The sequence below is a fragment of the Plectropomus leopardus genome, chromosome 1 (assembly GCF_008729295.1).
Source record: "Plectropomus leopardus isolate mb chromosome 1, YSFRI_Pleo_2.0, whole genome shotgun sequence".
Taxonomy (NCBI): domain Eukaryota; kingdom Metazoa; phylum Chordata; class Actinopteri; order Perciformes; family Serranidae; genus Plectropomus; species Plectropomus leopardus.
In genome coordinates, this window is record NC_056463.1 from 31355669 (window position 1) to 31372611 (window position 16943).

Consider the following 16943-nt stretch of genomic DNA (forward strand, 5'->3'; position numbering starts at 1 on the left):
GTTGCCTTTTTGCTTAAAAATCCATTTTCTCCTTTGATTTTCCGAAATATTGCTACCTCTAATGTATTATATTTCTAATATTACTTTTTTTGTGTCTGTGTTATAGCATTGTTTCCGCCATTACTGCTAATCTGTCTTTTTTATTTGTTTATGGATTCCCTGACTTGTTCTGTACATTTTGCTATATACAACAAAAATAATTTTTAAAAAAAGTTATTTAATAACAAACATATATACAATAATCTGAACATGCCAGGGTTACATGAATAGAAAAAAATATTAAAGAAAAGAAAAACAAAAATAAACATATAAAAAATACTACAGAAAAACCCCCAGAAAATATTGCCTTTTTGGTTCATTTGAAATGTATTCGTCTTAATTGATTTTTTGTTTTTAAGGCCTCTTATTATGGTGCAGTAGGCTATTGTTTAAGCTCCTGTCAAACACAAGGTTCTGTCGTCTTGTTGATGTGGAAGTAATTGCACAAAAAAAATGAATGTCTCTCTCCAACTCCTCGCTTTCTAAGTACGTTAAAATGTCTTTATCCTGCAGTTTAATTACTTGTCCAGTTTTCCTTCTCAGATAAAGTTGGACATCCATCCAACATATTCTGGTATACATACAGTTATATAACAAATGACAGATTGTTTCTTCCACTAATTAAAAAAAAAGTACAAGAATATTAAATATTAAGCCTAAATCGCTCCAATGTAAAAAAAAAAAAAAGAATGACCCCACCCCCACCTCCCACCCTCATCAAATGACGTCAGATTCATTCCCACAATGCCTAGTAACACGCAGGCGCACTGTAAAAAAAAATATAAGACAGCTATCTGTGATCAGAGATGGCGGGCGCCTCCGACCCCCTGGAAGATATGCTCTTTTCAGAGGTGGATGAAAAAGCTGTGAGCGACCTAGTGGGCTCGTTGGAGTCACAGCTTGCCGGCCAAAGCAACACAGCAGGTAAAACAGACGAAAACGGAGGCGCTGGCTCAGTGCCCCCCGCTAACCATCACTTAGGAAAAACGCTACCAGCTCCTGTGGGCACCACAACACTAGAACAACAACAACAAGGACGCCGTAATAAACCTGAGATGCGCCAGGAGATCAACTCTAAAGACGTCAGCCTGGATAAAACTGTCACATCTTCCTCTCTTGGCTGTAGCCCTTCTTTTGGCGAGCCCTCCACCACTTCGGCTGCCTGTGTGAACGCCACTAGCAGCGGCTCGCTATCACATGGAGCATCCATCACAACACTGACTGCATCTGGTGTGTCAACTTTGGCATCCACGCCAGCCAGCATCAGCACCGCGGCCAGCCGGGGGTCTAAGGTTTGCTCGGGCACAGGGGAGGCGTCGGCGGAAGCTCACCCGCCGAGAAAACGCATCACCACGCCGCGGAGGAGCGCTTCGGCTCGGATAAAGAGTTTGAACGGCGCCGCTGTAACGACGAGGAGGAGCAGCAACACAGCTGAAAACGTTAGCTCTGTGGACACCAGTGCAGCGACACCTAACTCTACTCGACCGGTGACCTCTTCTATTAACACCTCGACTTTCACCCTGTCAAACGCTAACCTTCCTTCAGGTCAGTCGGCTATTGCTCTGGACCGGGGGACTCCTACCATTGCTTTGCATAGACTCCCCAGTCACATTGTAGCGAGCATAGCCCAGAACGGTAACGGGACCAGTGTTTCGGCCTTGGTCCAGCAGGGCGCTCGCATAGGACCTATCAACGCCTCAGCTCCACTGGGGAACAAAACACTCACAGAAACCGGGGCTTCCAAAACAGACGATTGTCAGTCCAAAATTGTAATGTCAAGCCAGTCTGGTAGTGTCAACTCTGTAATAAACACTGTTTCCTCTGCGCCTTCTGTTGTCACACCAACAACTACAGCAGCAGCAGCAACAACCACATCAGTGACCCAGCCTCTGAGCTCTGCTCCAGCTGCTGCTTGTGTGACAGCGAGTTCTGTATGTGCAACTGGTCAAACTACAACAGTGACTACTACTATCAGCATGGTCAGGCCCACAGCCCCCTCTCCAACACCTGCTGTGGCCACCTCTGCACAGACGCAACCCCGTCCTGGACTTACTGCACCTCAAAGGATCGTAGCCCCCCAGCTGATTGTCAGACCACCTCAGCAGCAGACGACCATTCAGCTGCCCCCAGGGTTTACCATCCCACCGGGTAAGGTTTGCAGGAGGGAAGCCAGAGCAGCAAGACAGTGCTGCAGAAACCTGTGTTACGATAACCTGACCTGAGACTCACGGGTTTGGTTGTCAGCATGATTGTTTGTTTCACTGTCTTTAGTGCAAGGAGGTTGCATGTGTGACATCCTATTCTTGTCCCATATTTGTCTGTTTGTGTTGGGAAGCTTGGGAAGTTATCGTGTATTTGTTATGGGGTGGAGCATGTTCCTAAGGTAAAAAATGCCTTTTGATATATGTTTCTGTTAGCTCACTGTGAGTTTTAGCATGGGCGGCCCCATGGGGAATCAAACACTTCACCAAGCCACGATGTGACAACTGAGTTGTGCAAAGTATTACATTTACACCAAGCATCCTCAACAGTCCACCACACATACCACACTTTTGAGTCAAACATAAGAAATAAGAAAAACTTGCATACAATTTGGTGTGCAACAACTGACATCGTCAAATGACGTATGTCTGTTAGGGCTGGATGGATTATGGGCCTGGCAGATTATCAGGTTCGATATTTGGCATTTTGCTGATTATCTGTATTGGCATTTTATTTGTAATGATCGGCAATAAAATAAAGTCATTAAAAAGGAACTTTTACTTTGCAAAACCTAAGGGAGCTATTTTAATATATTAGTTTTTTATTGAAATTTTCACTTAACTTTATTTTTTAAAAAAAAAAGGTTGCTGGGAACTTGCTTCATATGATATTGAAAATCTCAGTTTTGGTTAAACATTTGCCAAAGGCAGTTAAACAAAGTTTTGTGTTGGGGTTTGTGCATATTAGTTATGGGTCTTATCAACCACTAATAAGCGGTATCGGCCCTGAAGAAACAGTATCGGTTGACCCCTAATATCTGTACATTTCAGTATTTAGCTGATGCTTAATTAAGATGACTTAAGTCTCCACAAGAGATCGAACTTGCAAACTGACAGTAAAAACTCTGTCACACCTATAACCCAAGGCAGATCTTATGAGTTCACTGTCAGGAGCAGACAGGGCTCTCTCCAAAGAAATAATTTACAAATCTTACCACCAATGTATTCACACATCATGTAGTGTAAACAAAATGTCACATTCATCATCAGGCATTTGAAGGTTTTCCATCTGCAACATACACTGAAAAAAAAATCAACTGAACACTTGTTTCTGTTCCCATTTTTCACAGTTGGCAATTAAAGATCTAAAACTTTGTTCATGCACTCAATAGATGTATTTCTCTCAAACTTTGCAAATTCCCAATAAAAGAACACTCTAAAAATGTTCAGTTTGATCACACAACACAATGCCACAGATGTCTCAGGTTTTGAGGGAGCGTGCCAGTGGCAGTTCATTTCATTATCACAAGACGTCTCTAATGTCATTTCCCTGAATTTGGTAGTTTATCCAACTGGCCTTACAACTGCACAAATTGGCTGGAACTTCTTTCAGGTCAAGACCCTGATGAGGATGATGTGCATGCAAATGAGCTTCCCTGAGACAATTTCTGAGGGTTTTTGCAGAAATTCTTCAGTTGTGCAAACCAACTGTTGCATCAGCATGAGTGCATAAAAAAAGTCTTAGATTAATTCAATTTGCGAAAAGTGGGAGCAAAAACAAAAGTGTTGCATTTAAATTTTTGTACAGTGGTGAATGGCAAGTACTCTTATGACTTTAACCAATGTTTCCAACATGTATATCTTACCTAATTGCATTTCCAAGAATAATATTTATAAAGATGTCTTTTTCTAGGTGAAAAAAAGAAAAAAAGTGGTGGAATGTGTCTCGGTGTCAGTGCAAACACATCAACACCTTGAAAGGTCCACCAATAGTACATTAAGACAATAAAATATGTGCTGGAGCTAGCATACAGTGCAAAAGAGAGTCCATGTAAGGGCTCAGAATCCCATCAGGTGATTGAAGATGACAGTGTGGCGGGATGTCTTTCTGAGAATTGGCGTAGAACAATGACCCATACTTTTAAGTGGGTTTAACTTTATGAATAAAATTAAAGAAAAAAACAGCTTAAAAAGTAGAGATCTGTTTCCCTCAGGTTTTGTGTTATTTGGTAACTTTAAGTAAAGTTCGGGATGCACAGGGAAACTTTTTTGGCAACTCAGATGGGCAAGTGGTGCTTCCTGTTTTTATAAAAAAACACGTTAGAGTCTCTTGTTGTTGGGAAACACATATTTGTAAGCGTAAATATTTTCCTATTTCTGGGAGAATCTACAATGTTCAAAGATTATAAAATGTATTAAAAGCCCTGCTTAATCATCTAATTAACATAAACTGTAAACATTTATAGTAGCCCAAAAAAACTGGCATAAGTGTATGTTTCCCACATTCTCCAGGTAGCCAACCTCTATGAAGTAATTATTCTGTCACTGACTAAGAACGGCAGGTAACAACTGTGGTCAGGAGGGTTCGTGTGCTCCCCAGCTGCTCTGAGTCATCTCACCTCAGGAATAATGGCTCAACCAGATAGCCAAGACAATGATCGGACTATGAGATCAACCTCTGTATTGACCTCATGGCGTTTTTGCTATATGCTAATTCTGCAAATATAAACAAATGTGTAATAAAACATTTGATCCTGACCTGACACGGGCTGCTCCACAAGCGTGGCATTACACTAACTGCTATCGTAGCCTTTTAGAGAGAGCAAAGAGTCCGTGTAATTACTGTAGCTCATGATCACAGCTTCAGCTCAGTTCCTAATCCTCAGACCATCATGTGTGCATTGGTCTGATACCCAGGAAGGTCTTGATCTTTTCTTGGAATGTCTGATTTGAGGAAGTTACACTGTAAGCAGCATTGTAGTGCAATGAAGTAAATAACAATACACAGTGGATTGTCCTGATATATGAAAATAACAGATACTATTTTCTGTATTAGGATGCCCACGTTTTGACAAAGTACTTTTGCAAAGGTTAACTTCAGTTTAATATTCCTTTTGCACCCATTTCAAACAGTGTTTAAGCTTTTGAATGGGACTACTTGCGGTTTCCTGTTACAGACACCCTTCACCCAATCAGAAACATATTCAGCGTCCATTGTATAAGTGTATAAGTGTATTTGTTGACATTTAGTGTGGCAATCAGATGTTCCCATTTGCCAGACCTTTATTTACATTTTTTTCTTAAAGTTGTGTTGAAGTTGCTTTGCCATTCAAAAAACTCTTCAAATTTACATGGTCCCCACGGTCATGGAAAAGCTGGAAAAGGCATGGATCTTGGAAAAAAATCATTGAAGGTTTTGGAGAAGTCACAGATTTTTTTGTGTGTGATGACATTGATACAGTGATTTTCCGTGGATAACCTCCCACACAATGTAACATAACAGCAAATTTATTTTCTGAAGCTGCTGATGTCATGTAGCTCTAATATGCGTCAGTGTGTGACAACACTTTGTTTACCTGCATGTACGGTTCTTCATTCAGCCATAGAAACCTTTTGAAATCTTGTCCATGAAAAAATGTGAGAAGTCTGCATATACCATTTTGTAATGAGACTCTAATTGGCAGGTTAAATGTTGCATTTTCACCGGCTGCTTGTGAAGAGTGTTTATTTTTAATCGCTATAACCTGCCAGAATTTTAGAATCAAAACCTCCTTTGGGATGATATTTGGTTATCTGTGCACGAGGCATCCACAAACTTGACATCTACATGTAATATTATTTAGCTAGTTAAAAACTGTTTAGTGACTGTAATGTTTAGGTGTTATTCTAATGACTGTTCCTTGTGACTCTCCAGGGATGGTGTTGGTACGCACTGAGTTGGGACAGCTAGTGATGGTTCCTCAGCAGGCTTTGGCTCAGGCTCAGGCTCAAGCTCAGGCTCAGGCCCAGAACAACATCTCTCCACGACCTGCCACTCCCACAACAGGAGCATCCTTCAGAGTAACAACTCCTCAGGTGAGACTCAGAATCCACATGGTAGCTGCCACCTATAGACTTTCATTATTATGCCCACAGCGCACAGTATTACTGCACCATGTTGCTTCTTTGCAGCCAGACAAGAACAAGAAAAGGAGAAGTGAGACAGGTTAAGGAGCTGAGTGTATAAATACACATGGCGACATGGTTAAGGCATTTATCAGGACACACGGCATGCATGGTTTGTTTCACTTTTGTTTCCAGTCGGGGAACAGATAATGGACCATCTGATTTGTCTGTCCACATGTACGTCACACACAATGGGCTTTGCTCATGAAACATTCCTGTGCAGAGATTTAATCTTAACTGGGTGATTTTCCTGTGTTCAGTGCCTGTTAATAAAATTACAATAACAAGAGAGTAAGTAGTAGTAGAGGAGGAGGGCTGCCATCCATATCAACTGTTATCCTTTTACTGACTGTTATTAGAGATGTTGCAACACTGAAACATTTGTGAATGAGGCTTGTGTGACTAATTAGCCAAAGAGAAACACCCCAAATTAGCAATTATTTTACAATTTCATATATTGCCTATATGGGTGGGCGATATGGCTTTAAAATAATCTCATCATTTTTAGGCTATATCGCGATACAGGATATATATCTTGATATTTTGAAATTTCCTCTAAACTACTGTTAACCACTAAAATACAAAATGTTTGTTGTTTGTTTAATAATAAAGTTTACTAGATTGCTGTTATAATGCTAAATAGAGTAAAGTATAAAGGTAAATAAAGTACTGTTATAGTAAAGTTAAAGGACTGCATGGTAAATTGACTGTCAGATCAATATCACATTTGAGATTGGGCCAAAAAAGTATATCAGGACATCCCTATATATATTACTTGGCATATTTAAAAACCCATTGTGAAAATGCATATTCAGAAGTCTGAAAACAGGGCAGTTTTTCTTCATGCAGGAAAATCTCACATTTTTAAAATAAATGGTTTTCACTAGATATAGTGATGCCATATATGGAATTAGCTGAAAACCAATTCTCTTTGGCACATCGTATTTAATGTTTGAAAATGAAAGAGTTATCATCCAGGACAACTGAAAAGTTTGATCCCACAGATAGTGTCAGACTATGGACAGCCCCTGGTCCTGAAAAAAGGAAAACACTGCCTAACATACACTGAGTGTGAACTTCTGTTCTTCACTATTTGATAAGTAAACTTCTTTCATTGCCCTCAACTAAGGCACAAACCTAAGAACTTTAAGTTGCTACAGAACGGCTGCCTTTCATATTATTAGGATGAGCTTAAACCAAAAGATAGTTTTCTATACTTGGATTATTAAAGTAGAATAAAATAAATAAATTAAAGGCAATCGGATGATTATTCTTCATTTTATGTTCAATTTTAGTTAAGGCATGGCAAGCACCAGCTCCCTGGTCTTATTATTTTTATCTTACTTTATCTTTTATCTTACAGTCTCTCTGTCAGTGTTAATGGCACAACTGGTGACCTTTGTCAAAACGAATTCGACTGATTAAATAGAAGAAACTTTGATCTAATTACGTGCGGGTTCATAAAGTTGATATAGGTTAGGCAGCAGCTCATTAAGTGAACAGCTTAGCTCGACGCCCTAATTGGGGTGTGATTAATATGTTAAACCGTGTAATTAGAAGGAATGAATATTCTTGATTATTTTACGTATAGATTAAACTAAGATTAATTGGTGAATTAATGTCTCAAGGCTCCTTAATGACTCCATGGGGTCCTCTCATCAAAATTTAACGAGCCACTGAATCATTAATTGGAATTTGCTTATTATCACCTGTGGATACATCATTCATGCAGAAACCTGAGCTTGCGCTGCTGGGTCCACACCTTTGGAACTTAATTGGCTTTAATAAAGACATGAGATGGTTTGTCTCTCACAGTTTCTCTGTGAATCAAGTGGGCTGACAGCTGAAATGGCAGATAAATATTTCTTCTGATTAGAAGAAACTAACTCTTATCTTTCTTATTCACCTCAGAGTGTATGACACTCACACATCAGGTTTGCAAACTCACATTGGCATGTTATAGTATAAAAATGAATTAAAATAAGAGACTTCTTTGACTTAAAAATCAATTTTAACTGCAAGGCATTTAGAACGTTTTGTGGCAATCGGTGGTGAGGATTGCAGATTGCAACCAGCAGAAACTTCTCCCGATTACAATTTCTTTAGTGTTCATTGTTCAGGAAGTTTTTACCGGGAGCTGAATTATCCACGGTGATCTCCTCCTCTCCAAAACAAATGGATAAATCCATCAAAACTGTAAAAACCACTGAATAAAGCAGTTTTACATTGCAAATCCATGTCTCTTCTAACTTGTTCGACATGTCACGGATGGCCCGCTTTGCCAGCACCTGCAAATGAGTGCTCACCTTATTTCTGATCCAGGAGGTTTTTACCGAGAACTTAATTATCTTTAGAGGTCTCTTCCTCTCAAAAACAGGTGATTTAAACTGGTAAAAACACAGATAAAGGCTGTTTCAAGTTACAAATCAGCGTTGGCGCTATTTAGCATGTCGGAGATGGGGTGCTACCCTAGCATGTGCTCGTGTGCTCACCTTTTTTCTCTGATAACTGAAGATCCAGACGTAATGGATGTTTTGACGGGGAGCTGAAAAGTCCATAGAGGTCTTTTCCTCTCCAACACAAACATATCCGACGATTAAACTGGTAAAAACACTGAATAAAGCGGTATTACATTGAAAAATCTTCTCAACTCTCTCATCTTGGAGGGACTTCTAGTTACGGTGGCTAAAAATGCTAATGGGGCTTATCTAGACCCAATGTTTGGTTTTTCTGTCCTAGGCTTGGTTTTTCTGTCCTAGGGATCACATGGTGATCTTCGTAGACTACTAGGAGTTTCTAAGGCAAAGAAACCACACAATTCTTATTTTTTGGTGATTATAAATAAACTCATTTTCTTAGATTTCATTTCTGCCAAAATAGCCCCCTGAATCCTACACAATGGGCCTTTAATTCTGTTTGCTATATTGTAAATTGGAATTCAACGCTGTTGTTCTGTTCACCTCGGTGAGACAGTTGAGCTAATGTCAGTCTTCAACAGATGATTATTTTCATTATCAATTGATCTGCAGATTATTTTCTTGATAAATTGAATAATGCTTGGTATAAAATGTCAGAAAAAGTTTTGTACTTTTCCTTTTCCTTTTTAAATAATATTTTCTAATAATATACTTTTGGAACTGTAATTGCACTATAATGTCAGCATCTGTTAATAAACACAAATCTTTGTGAAAAATAAAAAATAAATAAATGAGTTAAATACCAGAAAAAGATTTCGATTTTCCAAAGCCCGACTGACCCTTTCAAACGTCTAGATTGTCCGATCAAGAGTCCAAAACCCAAATACTGAGGCATAATACATGCTGATATTTCGCTCTCTATCACAGGAGGCGAGAAATGAAAACAGAAAATATTCAAATGTGGTAAGTCAATTGCTTCAGGTACACACGTGGACAAAATTGTTGGTACCCTTTGGTTAATGAAAGAAAAACTCACAATGGTCACAGAAATAACTTGAATCTGGCAAAATTAATAATAAATAAAAATTCTATGAAATTTAACCAGTGAAGGTCAGACATTGCTTTTCAACCATGCTTCAACAGAATTATTTTAAAAAATAAACTCATGAAACAGGCTTGGACAAAAATGATGGTACCCTTAACTTAATATTTTGTTGCACAACCTTTTGAGGCAATCACTGCAATCAAACGATTCCTGTAACTGTCAATGAGACTTCTGCACCTCTCAGCAGGTGTTTTGGTCCACTCCTCATGAGCAAACTGCTCCAGTTGTCTTAGGTTTGAAGGGTGCCTTTTCCAGACGGCATGTTTCAGCTCCTTCCAAAGATGCTCAATAGGATTTAGGTCAGGGCTCATAGAAGGCCTCTTTAGAATAGTCCAATGTTTTCCTCTTAGCCATTCTTGGGTGTTTTTAGCTGCGTGTTTTGGGTCATTGTCCTGTTGCAAGACCCATGACCTGCGACTGAGACCGAGCTTTCTGACACTGGCCAGCACATTTCTCTCTAGAATCCCTTGATAGTCTTGAGATTTCATTGTACCCTGCACAGATTCAAGACACCCTTTGCCAGATGCAGCAAAGCAGCCCCAGAACATAACAGAGCCTCCTCCATGTTTCACAGTAGGGACAGTGTTCTTTTCTTGATATGCTTCATTTTTGCGTCTGTGAACATAGAGCTGATGTGTCTTGGCAAAAAGTTCCATTTTTGTCTCATCTGTCCATAGGACATTCTCCCAGAAGCTTTGTGGCTTGTCAACATGTAGTTTGGCAAATTCCAGTTTTTATGATTTGTTTTCAACAATGGTGTCCTCCTTGGTCGTCTCCCATTAAGTCCACTTTGGCTCAAACAGCGACGGATGGTGCGATCTGACACTGATGTTCCTTAAACTTGAAGTTCACCTTTAATCTCTTTAGAAGTTTTTCTGGGCTCTTTTGTTACCATTCTTATTATCTGTCTCTTTGATTTGTCATCAATTTTCCTCCTGCGGCCACGTCCAGGGAGGTTGGCTACAGTCCCATGGATCTTAAATTTCTGAATAATATGTGCAACTGTAGTCACAGGAACATCAAGCTGCTTGGAGATGGTCTTATAGCCTTTACCTTTAACATGCTTGTCTATAATTTTCTTTCTAATCTCCTGAGACAACTCTTTCCTTTGCTTCCTCTGGTCCATGTTGAATGTGGTACACACCATGTCACCAAACAGCACAGTGACTACCTGTAGCCCTATATATAGGCCCACTGACTGATTACAAGATTGTAGACACCTGTGATGCTAATTAGTGGACACACCTTGGATTAACATGTCCCTTTGGTCACATTATTTTCAGTCTTTTCTAGGGGTACCATCATTTTTGTCCAAGCCTGTTTCATGAGTTTATTTTTTAAAATAATTCTGTTGAAGCATGGTTGAAAAGCAATGTCTGACTTTCATTGGTTAAATTTCATAGAATTTTTATTTATTATTACTTTTGTCAGATTCAAGTTATTTCTGTGACCATTGTGAGTTTTTCTTTCATTAACCGAAGGGTACCAACAATTTTGTCCACGTGTGTAGTTCAGTTGACTAATTGGTTAATCAATTAAATGTTTTAGCTCGAATGTCAGCTGAAGTTCTTAGAGAAAAAGTGCACAAAACTCAACTTTAACCTGGGTTAAGTTTTTAGAATGTCAACAGTGAACTAGGAGGAAAAGTTAGCATTTCACCTCTATAGACTTTTAGATACTTTCCTGTGATCATGTGATCTGTATTGAAAACACATTTATCTTGTACTGTAAGTGGTTACATTTAGTTTGCTGACAACTGAACACATGCTTTACAATTTATTGAAGCACAGCTCAGGAACCAGGAAAACAATTCACAGTTTTTATTATAATACTGTAAGTAATGGAATAGAAGAGGCTTTTAAACAACTCCTGGTTGTTACTTCTTTGGCGATAGTCATTCAGACAGATTATGCATGGCAAAAAAAAAACACTTTAGAGAGAAGCCTGTTTTTCATTTCAAGGTTAAGTGCTCAGTTGTATCTCAAAAGTTAAGAATTAAATACACTCTTTGATCTGGACTCACAAGGCTGCAGTAAAGAGGCCCTCTGAAGATCTTTGCCACCTTTTCATCAGATCATTAACTGCGAGGACAAAAGGCTGACACTAGAGGGCGGCATTTCATTGTCTTTTTAGGTCTGGTGAAACTTTCCTCTTTCTTTCTACCTCTGCTTTCACTCAGGAGTTAAAGTGTTTCCTGCTCCTCTTAACATTTTGTACTCTGGGTTACAGTCAGGGATGTGTTCATCTTTTTTGATATTATGAGTGTTATAAACAGTATCTCTGAATGCAAAAAGGAAACAAAGATTGAAATCAATGTGTCATCAGTTGTATCAGCTTATGCAATTAATGTTCAGGAAATACAGCCTACAGTGACAAACACATTCTTATTATAGAGCAGAGTGCATTGGAGAAGTGCAGGTCGGCCAGGGTTCATACAAGGTGCTTGAGGTGCTTGAAGTACTTGACTTTGACACTCAGAAATGTAAGTCCTGGAATACCTTGAAAATCATACATTTTTCGGGTTGGTCCTTGAAAAAGTACTATTATTGAGAGAAGAACAGAATGATGAGTTATTTCATGAATTGTATTAGATACATGTTTTAAATTAGGAAGCACACAACAGCTGTGGTTGCAGTTATTTGCTAATGTCATATGAGCGTCAATCAGTTGGCATAAACCAGTAAATAGTCAGCACCAGGATGTCTCGGCAGCCTGCAAAACACTTACAAACACCGGAGCAGTGCCATAGCAACAGTTAATTAATAATGAGTTGATTTTAGGTCGTGGCAGCATATTTGCTTCATTTACAAATAGATAGATAGATAGATAGATAGATAAATACTTTATTAATTCCGAGGGATGTTCCGGCAGTCAGCTGCATAATAAGCAGCATAATAACAATTTTAAAAAAGAATTTGCAAAATTTTCTTGCAACAGATTGTTGTGGAGAAAATCAAAATGAGTGCTTGGAAATGTGCTTGAAAGTCCTTGAATTTGACTGGCCCCTGTTCGTACGAACCTGGTATGCCATACTGGTGTTTGGAATACCCATCATACAGCAGCAGTAACTCACACTGCGATATATAGTGGGTAGTTATACATTCTCAGACAGCACTGCTACACTACAGCTGTAACACATTCCAAAATTGAAATTAAGTTTTCCACCCTCGTACTTTGGTAGTGTAAAAAACTTGGTGCTGATACATCAGGTGTGTAGATGCCAAAATCACTCTCATACAGCCCATAGTCACTCATCCTCCAGGCTTCCCAGTAGCCCACTGGCCTCACAGACTGAAGTCCGTATAGGTTACACAACGGCGGCCCCTTCCTGCCTCTCTGCTCGTACCTGGATCCACCCTGATGTGAACCCCCTCACGAAAGAGAGTCGCAGATTGTCATTGCCTCTCACAGTCACGCTGATGACAAATTAGCGGGCCGCGGCGTTGCCATCTCGACAGGAAAAGCAGTAGCGGGGAAATGAAAGGGAATGGTGTTTATTCCCAGAGCTCAACCCCTCTGTCGGCCTGTCACTCTTCCCATGACCCTGAGGGGAGAAACGGAAGGCATCCTGAGCTTCCTTCCTTCCATACCTGTTAAATCATTCATCATCCAACTGCCTGATTATTTTAAAAAGCTAACAAGGCTTTGGTTCTCGAGTGTGTTTGTGTGTGTCTGTCTGTGTGTGCGAGAGAGAGTAAGAGAGAGGCATAGCTGGCGGTGGGATGCACCCCGTGGCTCTTACCACCCTCCCCATCACCCCCATCCCCTCATCCCTTATACACCCCCACCGAACTCCTCGGTACAACATTCTTTTGGAGCCTACAAAACTTTTAGTGGAGGGGAAACTCCCTCCTCCTCTTTCTTATCCTACTTCTTCTCCTCTACGTTCTTTGCCTCTTTCCCTCTGTCCTTGGCACGGTTTGTGTGTCTGTTTGTGTGTTTTTATTTGTGTACAAGACAAGTGCAGTTTATCATGTGCTTGAATGTGTGTGTGTGTGTGTGTGTGTGTGTTTTGTTCTCTCCTCTCTGCTGTCTTGTGTGTCAGTGCTTGTAAAGTGTGTATGTGTGTGTGAATGATTTGGCCGGCCTGTGAATGGAAGGCTGTGTGCCAGGGGTTGGGGCAGAGGCCCTCTTGGGTTGTCTTGGCCCATAGACAGGATAGCAGCCAGGAAGTGTGTATGAGAGTCTGTGTGTTTGTCTCTGCTAGTGTTTGTGTGTGTGATGAGCCACCGGGCATCGCCGTAGTTTTGCAGGACTTGGCACTCACTCCCAAGGCATCACATTTGTTCTTGTGCCGTTCTTATGCTAATTAACGAACCTGAGTTATGACCAATGTCATCATCCACCTTTATGAGTCTTAAAGAAGTTTTTCTTTCCAATTTTGATGTTTTTTGTGATTATTGTATGCAGGGTCTTTCTTTATACAGAAAAACATTCCCTTCTTCACTGTACTGTGACCTTATCAAACATTTGCAAACAACTTTTAATTCATACGTTATGTTTGAGTATACTGTTCCAGTTCACTGCTGGGATATTCAGTGTGTCCATCCACACGTGGCATGTGCTGTACTTTGTTTATACTCCATGGGTCTGATTTATTCAGATTTTTAGACCTAATAATGCACATTTTGGCACAAGAGATAGCAGACAATGTCAAACTCCTAATACAAATATCACACTAAGAACAAACTTAGAACCCATGAGGGGTAGGGGGGGGGAATACAGTGTTGCGATATATATTTTATTTGTGTGGCAATATTGTATCAATTCATGAAGACCACATATCGATTTTTAAATATTATATGAAAAATTTATATTGCAAATACAAATTCAACTTTCTGTAGCCTACTAGAAAAAAAGATGATTTTTAGTCCACCGGTCCTCGTTTTGCAGGAGTAAAGGTGATTAATGAACAGACTGAAAACTTATCCTAACTTATATTTTTTGACAATTTTTTCTGTGAATATCATAAAATGTTGAAAATCGCAATAATATTGTGTCATGACTTAGGTATCTTGATAATATCATATCATTGGACCTCTGATGATTCGCGCCTCTAGAACTCATCGGCTATCTGTTTGAGGATGATTTAGCCTCCAGCCAATATTTTGGGGTTGCTGGTGTAGACAGTGGATATCAGTGCTCTGATCATATACACTTGAAATAGTACTTGAGACAGATCTAGGCAACATTTCAGCTACTCTTTAAAAAGAGATGTCTGCATATGAATACAAATAAATTTTAAAAATCTGCTCAAAAGCTAAATGGTCCTCAGACAATCACATATGGGTACCGAGATTACACCTCGGCCCAACAGACTAGAAACAAAAAAAAACAGAACACCTCCGATACCAAAATCTTGTCATGTTGGCTAAAGCTTCAGCATACATTTGCAGATACAGTATCTGTTTATAGAAATAACACCTAGAATCAACACTAGACATCTTGCTCATTTTGTGCATGAATTAGCAATGAAACACACTTACCCAAGAAATATCGGCACAGTCTATTGTATGACTACTTTGGTCGTCAGAAACTGGGAGAATATGTATACAGACGCTCTCAAATAAAAGCCGAATGTCAGAACTTAGACATCCCAGTTAATGTTTCAAATCTATTGTGCTAAAAGGAAAGTGTCACTAAAACCATACAAAAAACTCGATCTGTTCAAATACTTACAAGCAACACTCAACAAGCAGCCTGACCTATCATTGATATGTGCTGATGCATCTGTATGTGCTGATTGTGAGGTTTTATCTCTGACATATGTCTTAATGTGAGGTGTGCCACTGCTAATGAGGCAGTGTCATCAAAACTGACTGCTCGGCTTTTACGCCGCTGTGTACTGTAGTAATTAGTTCTTTCTTGTGACAGGGGATTTCAGATTTAAACATTTGGTTGAGTGTGCTGTCTTTGTATTGATTCCTTTACTCATACATCAGCAACTTTGATTAAGCACTTTTATGATTGATTTGGTGGCCACTAGTAAAAAAAGATTCCCCTGTGAAAAAAGTAAAACATCCATTAAGTGTGAGAATGTCACTTTGATTATAATGTTTAAATTTTAAGTACAGTGATTAGAGTTGAAACTGTTAATTGGCTGTAACTGATGGGCCCTATCTTCACTCTGTCCTTTGTTCTAACATTCAAGTCAGGTCTCTCATCTTATACAGCATCAGGAATAACGGCATATTTCTAGGAGGAATTGGGTCTTTGTAAAAGGCTTCTTATGCAAATGTCTTTAATAGTTGCATTAGTCATACCAATTAGTATGGTGTCTGCAGGTTTCATTAAAACAAATGCCAGTTAGATAAGCTAATTCCTCAATGGACAAATAAAGGGTTCCAAGAAACCCAAACCTCTACAAATTAATCATCTCATTTCTGTGCTTCGCAGTAGGGCTTGGAAATGGTGAGGCATTCCAGGGTCAGTGTGTAGGATTCAAGGGGGATCAGAAATGTAATATAATACAGAAAGTGTGTTTTCTTTAGTGTATAATCACCTGAAAATAAGAAGCGTGTTGTGTTTTTGTTACCTTAGAATGAGCCGTTTATATCTAAACAGGAACCAGTGATTCCTCGTCTACGAAGAAGCCATGTTGCTGCACCATATTTGTACAGCAGACCAGAATGGGCAAACCAAAAAGTGACTTCAGATAGGGTCATTTGTGTTTTTGCACCCACTGTAGTCAGCAGCCCCTCTGCAACAAGTGTCGGAAACCCAGATTTTTTAACGTGAAACTGCTTTATTCCTCCTGAGGTTTTTACCAGTTTAAACACGAGTACTATTTTAGAGAGGCAGAGACCTCTAGGGTCACAGCTCCAGGTAAAAACCTCCTGAGTGTCTGGCTCATAAGTTATCAGAGAAAAAAAAGTGAGCACACATTAGCAGGTGCTAGGTTAGCGGCCTGTCTCCACCACGCCAAACATTTTAGGAGAAAGACAGATTTTTTTTGTAAAGCTACAAAAAAAATCACCTGGTTCTCTTGGAGAGGAAAAGTCCTCTGCGGATAATTCGGCTCCCAGTTAAAACCTCCAGAACAAAGAACACTGAAAGAATTCTGAGTTTCAGCCGGTTGAAATCTGCTGTCCTCACCGCTGTTTGCCACTAAACCCTCCTAAATTTTACTCAATGTTCCTGTTAATGTGAATTACTCTTGAATTTGGGCAGTGAAATTAAGCCAATTAAGACTTAAGATGAATTTGTTGCCAGAGGAATCAGTTAAAAGTTTCTGTC

At 39.6% G+C, this 16943-nt stretch overlaps 1 protein-coding gene across 1 annotated transcript in view; it reads left to right on the forward strand.

Annotated features, from left to right (window-relative positions):
• The first annotated feature begins 833 nt into the window (after positions 1 to 833).
• LOC121940967 (transcription initiation factor TFIID subunit 4-like) overlaps positions 834 to 16943 on the forward strand; it is a 103440-nt gene continuing 87330 nt past the window's right edge. The window contains exons 1-2 of the mRNA XM_042483653.1: positions 834 to 2187; positions 5935 to 6095. Of these exons, the coding sequence (XP_042339587.1) occupies positions 846 to 2187; positions 5935 to 6095 (1503 nt within the window). The 5' untranslated portion in view covers positions 834 to 845. The remainder of the gene's footprint in view (positions 2188 to 5934; positions 6096 to 16943) is intronic.